This window comes from Stegastes partitus, unplaced genomic scaffold (assembly GCF_000690725.1).
Source record: "Stegastes partitus isolate 25-593 unplaced genomic scaffold, Stegastes_partitus-1.0.2 Scaffold150, whole genome shotgun sequence".
Taxonomy (NCBI): Eukaryota; Metazoa; Chordata; class Actinopteri; family Pomacentridae; genus Stegastes; species Stegastes partitus.
The window spans coordinates 386,705-394,131 of NW_007577881.1; the positions used below are offsets into that span (position 1 = coordinate 386,705).

General features: G+C 41.8%; 1 protein-coding gene across 1 annotated transcript; it reads right to left on the reverse strand.

Moving 5' to 3' along the window:
- Positions 1 to 1,725: 1,725 nt before the first annotated feature.
- eevs (2-epi-5-epi-valiolone synthase) lies at positions 1,726 to 6,637 on the reverse strand. The gene is made up of 5 exons (XM_008279252.1): positions 6,495 to 6,637; positions 2,786 to 3,419; positions 2,394 to 2,624; positions 2,025 to 2,277; positions 1,726 to 1,823 (listed from the first exon to the last, which is right to left on the reverse strand). The coding sequence occupies exons 1-5, from the start codon at positions 6,635 to 6,637 to the stop codon at positions 1,726 to 1,728; spliced, it is 1,359 nt and encodes a 452-aa protein (XP_008277474.1).
- Between the last annotated feature and the right edge of the window lie 790 nt (positions 6,638 to 7,427).

The window sequence follows — 7,427 nt, forward strand, 5'->3', positions numbered from 1 at the left end:
AAAAAAGAATCAACAGCGGCCTGCCTTCCTTGGAGGACATGTAGGTCAACAGGTTCAGAAGCATGTATCATGAAGGACCTCACCCACCCTTTACCTGAACTCTTTACCCTCCTGCCCTCAGGCAGAAGCTGCACAGCCTCAAAGCCCTGACGACGAGGCTAAAGTGGAGCTGCTTCCCAGAGGCTTATGAACTCCTCAATTCTGTCCTCTGCACTCTGTTCTGCTGCCAGTGCATGCACTTATTGATGCACTGTTCATTTATTAACATGCTGCTTGTTTCAACTATGTATTTTATTTATTATAGGCTTTGGGGTTATTTAAATATTCATCAAAACCCTATCTCAGCTATTATACTACATATTGTTATTTATTCTGTATGCTGCTGGATCTGGGTAATGCGTTTCATTCATTTATGTTGTTAACAGGGCTGCAAGGTGGCTCGGTGGTTAACATTGTTGCCTCACAGCAAGAAGGTCGCCGGTTCGCGCCCCGGTGAGGACACCCAGGATCTTTCTGTGTGGAGTTTGCATGTTCTCCCCGTGCAGCGTGGGTTCTCTCCGGGTTCTCCGGCTTCCTCCCACACAGTCCTAAAACATGTTGAGGTTAATTGGTGATTCTAAATTGTCTGTAGGTGTGAATGTGAGTGTGCTTGGTTGTCTGTCTCTAAGTGTAGCCCTGTGATAGACTGATGACCTGTCCAGGGTGTCCCCTGCCTTCACCCTGAGTCAGCTGGGATAGACTCCAGCCCCCCACGACCCAAGTGAGGATTAAGCGGTGTATAGATAATGGATAGATGACTCCAGCCTACAGTAGGAGGGAGGAGAGCCTTTTACATGTCAGTGGCTCATTGTCTCATAATCAGCCCACAGTAGAAAGACAAATGTTTGCCGTCGCATTAGCTCTATAATCTTTAAAGCTGTGTGTATTTTTTTTCTTTTACTTCGATGTATATTTTTACATGTGCTTACAGATGGTTAATAGGTGTTCAGTGTTAACGAAGCAGTAGCACAGTAGCTCCAGAAAATGAAGTGAACAAGCCCTAAAGCAAAAACAATAAAATAAATATGACAATCATAATAATAAAAGGTGACAGTAAGTGAGGAAAAGTGTCAGATGGGCAGTGTTTTCATTGTTTTTTATTAAAAATATTAACTTTATCAAGCATATGTATTTTTTTTTTTACTTAGCTTAGTGTCAAATAAGCTTTCATTTGTGAGCAATGTTGTTAAAAACTAAAATGTGGAAATTCGTAAGCATGTTCAAACACACACACATTATGATAATAAAAATCTTTAATGAAGCATATTGGATATTTGACAGTCATAAACAGTGACAAGCAGGACAAGCAAGGTGTCGGTTACATAACTTGCGAGCTGGTGCTGCACTTATGTGATAATTAAAGTGTAACTGTTAAAAAAATAACCCAACATATTTTCATTTTCCAATATCGATTTTTACAACCCTTTGAAAACACTACAGGCAGCACTCGCACAATTTTCTGTTACAGTTTGCAGGAAAGGATTGTAAGAACACATAGTAGACGGACTTCTGTCTGCAACAGGCTGTTACTTTAGAAAAAGATCTGGCTACCCCATATTTGGCCTTTGTTGTTATTATTAAAAAAATAATACAATAGCTGCATGAACAATACATAATACTAGATACACTTCCCCACACGTACACATATTCTCTTAAAAACAGGAATGCAGTTGGAGTATGTGCAGCTTAATGGTCGCTGCTGCCGTCAGAGGAGACGCTCAGCTCGTCACACCACTTCTTGTAAGCTCTGTGCAGGATCTCGTACGATGTGTTGTTGAAAATTTCTGCAGGAAAAGAAAGAAGAACATGCTTTAGCTGTATTGCATATTACATAAGCTTCAGCTCATACAGTAATTTAACGGCCAAACACAAGCTTCCCGCTCCATTCTTTTTGCAAGGCTAAACAAATGAATTGAGCTAACTGTACTTGTTTTTGACTGAATGACAGTTTTAGGCTCGTTTCTGGTGAGTCTCTTGAGTCTTACCTGCTTGCCCGAGGCCAACAGGCAGAGGCATTCGGACCAGACCGCCAGAATGTTTCAGCCTGTCCTGCAAGGATTTCTGTATGAGCTCCATGGTACACGCCTCGTGCCAGACCGGCAGCTCCAGACCCACCATGCAGCTGATGATCCTTTGCTTCTCCTCCTCAGTCAGTAAACCACTCTCTTGGGACACGTAAACCATGTACGACATATCGATGTTCACTGCTTCGCCGTGCAGCAGAGATGGGAGAACTTCCTGTATGCAACAGAGGAAAAATAAAGTGATGATTAGTGATCTACATAGAATTGAATCCCTGCTGTGTATATGTACAACGGCATGTGTTAACAAAACTGCCATGAGGAGTCCATTACCATCTCTAACGCTGGACTGATAAGGTGGCCGAAGTCCACGAGTCTGTTCAGGTCGTCCTCCCAAAGGTTAGGGGCGAGCTCCTCCAGCATGGTGGTGATGGCTATACGAGTTGCCTGTGATGCAGCCTTGCACCCATACGCACAGTTGTCGGCCTGGAATTTAGTGTCCAGCAGCATGCAGCCGTGGTTCTCTAAAAGCTCAAAGAGGCCTCTGTGCTTCATCAAGGCCATCTGCAAAGAACCAGCAAATAAGGCAATGAAACCTTCAAGGAACACAAAAAAATAACATTCAGAAATCACACTGCATTACCTGACCTACCCAGATATCTAATAGGAGTGTATGTTTTTTTAATAAACTAACTGTCTTTAGCAAAAAAGGGACTTTACAACACCTTCAACATTTCTGCCAGCCCGTTGGAGATGTGTCGCCGAGGAACAGTTTGTACGAACGACAGATCGAGGAAGGCCGCAGCAGGTGGAATGTAGGCTCCCAGCTTGTTTTTGCAGTTTGCAAAGTTAACCCCCGTCTTCGCCCCTACGCTGGCGTCGATGTAGGACAGCAGTGTGGTCGGGACCCTGATGTAAGGGGTGCGCCTCCGGTAGAGTGAGGCAGCCAGGCCCACGATGTCCAGGCACACTCCTCCACCAATGGCGATGATGGGCTCTGTGCGGCGGTCGAGTGAGAAGTTGTTGACTTCATCTAGGATCTTCAGGGCCATTTCCATAGATTTGTTCTCCTCAGTGGTAGGTAGAGCCAAGATCTTGTACAAGACGTTGTTGGCCTCAAAGTATTTGGTTATCTTGGGACCGTAGATTTTGTAGACTTCCTGGTCGGTGACCACAAAGCGTTTGATTGGCTTGTTTGACTTTTTAATGTCCTCCAGCTGCTGCAGGTCGGTGATGTGTCCCAGTAGGAGGGTGTCGTTGCTTGGGTCCAGCAAGCCCTGAGTCTCAGTTACCTTGTAAGTGAAAGTGATGGGGCTGACCACTGTCCAAGTGGTGCCCTTCTCTGTGACGCTCTCATAGCTGTAACACAAGAAACACAATACACTTATTATAGTTTTATGTTCATAGGTAGTTCAGTAACAACATGTCAGTCTTGAGAAAAGGGCACAAATCATGTACATTGTGTAGGCTAACAGACCACTGGGGTTGCATTCAAAGCAGAATAAAAACACTCTGATGGTGAACTGAAGATCAAACGTAATACATGGTCTAAAACTGCACTTAATAAACTGCAGCTGCTTCCAACAGAGAAAGTTGTTTACTGTCATCCTCCGACCTCGCAATGTTGCACAAATGAATGGTTCCTCTATTAGACGGATGCCCCATCTGTGTCTCAAGGACCTCATTTAGCTAGAATATAGTGAATATCTTTCTTTTCTCCAAGCAGGAATGTTATTTTCTGACCACACAAATAGGCCAAGGCACAAAAATATTAACCTCCAAAATGTCAAATGTGGTATTTCTTAACGCTAAGGTTTCTGCCATGAAATGATGAATAAAATGCAGCCCTATTTTTTTTTTTTTTAAAAGAAATAGAGCCAGTTATGTTTCTAACTGCCACGTGACTGAGGACAAAGCACCTCTCTTCATCTTTTAGCATGAGATTGCTCAGACACAAGCTCTTGAAGTCTCACATCTGTTCATCAGAATTAAAAGCTTCTTACATGAAAATGATCCCTTGATGCCTTAAAATGGTTCAAATCATTGCTTCCTTTAAGGTCTTTGAAGGTTCTTTCTCCACCCAACCCCTACTCACTGCAGCTCAAGCACACCAGCTCAGCTGCAGCTCAAACACTGCGAAGCTACTCTGTGCTACAGAGGGTGTTATAATGGAGGAACTCATTGGCACACTGCATGTTAAAGGTGGAAATGCTCAGCCGACGTGTAACTGTAAAATAATAATAATTTAAAAAAAGATTTCCTTCCAGGCATCTTTAAACGAATAGTTTCATGTAGAACAGAACACACCGCGATCACTTGAAGGTATGGAAATCAACCTGACATTCCTACACACCCACATTATTGGTAATCAATACTGTAGCTGCACAAGAATTCCTGCATGTTATCTATTCCCCCTGCGGGCTAGCGGCTTTAAAGTAGCTGCCAAAACATGAAAAAACTTCAGGCTAAATTCCAACGTGTGAAATACCTGAGACACATTCAGCTGTCAGTAACTTTAATGAAGTGTTGTCCCTGAGAAATAACTATTCTTGCCCCCTTTCCTTAACTACTGTTTAATGCCTTGATGATTAGCATTAACCAATATAACCCATGAGTCTTAACCACACAGGTGCTATGAAGGCCACAAAGTTCGGAGTGGTATTAGACATCTTGTTTAGTTCAAATACGGCCCTAAATTCCCAGAATTCTGTTTTAGTTTTAGCTGAGGAATTTTGGTGAGATGCAAAGTGACTGATTCCTTCTGGAAGTTAAAGACCGTATGTGGTGTTTGTTCAAATGCATCCTGCAAAAGGACTCGCTGTTTACAAGGGGCAAACAAGGATGGGAGCTAGAACCTGTTTAAAGTTGAGCTCAGGTCGGACGGTTGGGATTACAAAGCATGTGACAGTTGACGGTAGTTTCTTTAAATCGCGATTGGGACTTTTTTCTCATCTTTTCCAAGTAGGTGCTAAAATTGGAGTCACGCTATGACTGCTTCTTTGTCAGCCCTGGATTATCAAAAGCATGAGAAAGGACTGCAAATTAAATGGAAAAAATCATCAGAAAATCAGTGGAAAATCATTGAGAAGCCATTAAAAAAATAAACAAAAAAAGACTTTTATTTTATGTCACAGTTCGTTTTTTGGATATTTTTCAGTCCCAGTAATTCCTCAGTTTAACTTGAATTTAAGGCCTGTGGCAGTTCATGCAATTAAAATACCAAATGCTAGAGTCAAAATTTATGATGGTTCATACTTCAGAAATCAGGCTAATGTTTGCATGTGTGTTTATGGAAATGTTTGGCTTTTATGCAGCAGTTCACTTCATCTTAACCCTGCCTTCACACTGCATGAAACAGATTGTATTTAAAATGAAACATTTTCTGTCAATTCATGTCGCCTTTTTCAATCACAAGGTTTTGCACCCATGTCACTGCAACACTTGCACTGGCACTGTTGGAATATATAATTTTGTGAAAGCACTGACAGCTTAGTATTGACACTAACACCATTTAATGTGTGTTAATGTATGAGCTGTGCTGATCTGAAGAAAGGGACAGAAGGATTCAAGCACTGGTCCCCAGGCCTTGAGGGACTGAACTCAGGAAGGTTAAGCCAGGTCAGATAGTAGGAATGCAGCTGCTCTCACACACACACACACACACACACACACACACACACGCACAGATAATGTTACCGAGCAGTACCTTGCACTGATAAGCATGTAGTAGGGGGGTGGTATAGTATATAGCAGCTAAATGAAGGAAAAGGGGAGATGTTAGTCGGGAGGATTTTCTTTACAGGATGCTGCCGATTGGATGAATCATGTGCCAATCATGTGCCAAGAGACATGGACGTATCTGTGCACCAATGAAAGGAGAGCTAGGCTTAAGCCACGGTTCCTCCCCAACCGTGTAGCTGTTCATGCTGTACCATTTAGCTTAAACGTCTGTGTTTAGTAGCCAATCACCTTGCACCACACTGAATAAAATGTTTATGTTTACATCAAGCTCCATCCATTGCTGGGGAAGCTGGTTACAGATTACCAGCTTGCTGACTGGGATTTTCTAGATCCTTGATAAAGTAAAATATCCCGATAAATAACGTTAAAGGAGAGAAGTTCTCAAAAAAAACGGACACGCCTCAACACTGGTTATGTTTGTCTATGCAAAATACTACCTGTTAGTGAATAATGTCTGAATGCTGGATGTTAAAGCGATCTCATTTTGCAGCTCCTGTGTGCTGCAGTGCTACCATCAGGCCAATTCTGCAACAGCATAATTTATCTCAATTATTCTTAGAAAACCTTCTGAAAAGAAGAAATTCCATCTTTTGCATCAGTAAACAAAACAAATGTGCAAACAAGGAAAGACAAACAACCATCCATTGTCCTACAAGACTCATGTCACTTGTATAGTTTCTACACAATACTCACATCTTTGCTGCAGAGACACAACCAGCTGTGTCCTTGTTCAACTTCTTTCCCAGTCTGCGCTTCCATGTACTTTTGACCCGAACTAAACTGAACTCACTTGTCTTTTGTTTGACTTTATTATCTTCGTGTTGAGCTTTCCCCATTGTTGCAGTAATGACAGTGAGCTACAGGTGAGAACGGAGCTGGTGACCGTTTCAAATGAAAACCCTGTTGGAAGAGTCTTTAAATAGAGTATAGTATTTAGAGGAGGCCCATGAGACAAGGGAGGAGCAATTTCTCTTCATATGGTTCACATGTCAACGCATGTGTCATAGCCTTACACAATTTTTGTATAACACCTTTTACAATTTTTGTGTAACCACTGAATGAGGACAAGTGGGGGCTGTACTCAGGAGATGGAAAGATCCCATCGGAAAATTACAAGTTCAAAGTGGGAAAAGTATTTGTAATCGGATTTGGACAAGGCGTATTCACGCCTAATTTTTGAATTTCTCTACATGACATATAAGAGATTTATTGACACAGTGGTCCAATACATTTACCTATTTTAAACAATTTAAAATATATATATATATATATTGCTGTTGGGTAAAAGTATTTTTTTTTAGCAACCTCAATATCTGAAGCTGGTATTGGTTTCACCTTATGAATCATTGTGCGTGTGCCAACATGGCAAAATGTGATTCTGGGACACCTGCTGTTCTTGGTTTTTTTAATGTCTGTTTTACAGTTTTTGTCAACACAATAGCATCACACCTGCACAAAATGCAGTCACAAAACTTTACAGATCTGTAGTTGGGATGAAAAGGAAGGTTGACCTTGAAGGAGGGTGTGGTCAGATCAATGAGGAGACCTGAAATCATGTATTGATCGGTGTTGCAGTTAGTTTGACCCCCTCACAATTTTCTTTAAAATCTTTTGTTGTAACCTCTT

Excerpts from the sequence above, each read along its gene's own strand:
- eevs (XM_008279252.1), bottom strand. The coding sequence starts at position 6,637 with ATGGGGAAAGCTCAACACGAAGATAATAAAGTCAAACAAAAGACAAGT. Across the intron at positions 2,625-2,785 it reads GGCTGGCAGAAATGTTGAAG|ATGGCCTTGATGAAGCACAG; the intron begins GTGTTGTAAAGT and ends GGTTCTTTGCAG. Across the intron at positions 2,278-2,393 it reads TCAGTCCAGCGTTAGAGATG|GAAGTTCTCCCATCTCTGCT; the intron begins GTAATGGACTCC and ends TGTTGCATACAG.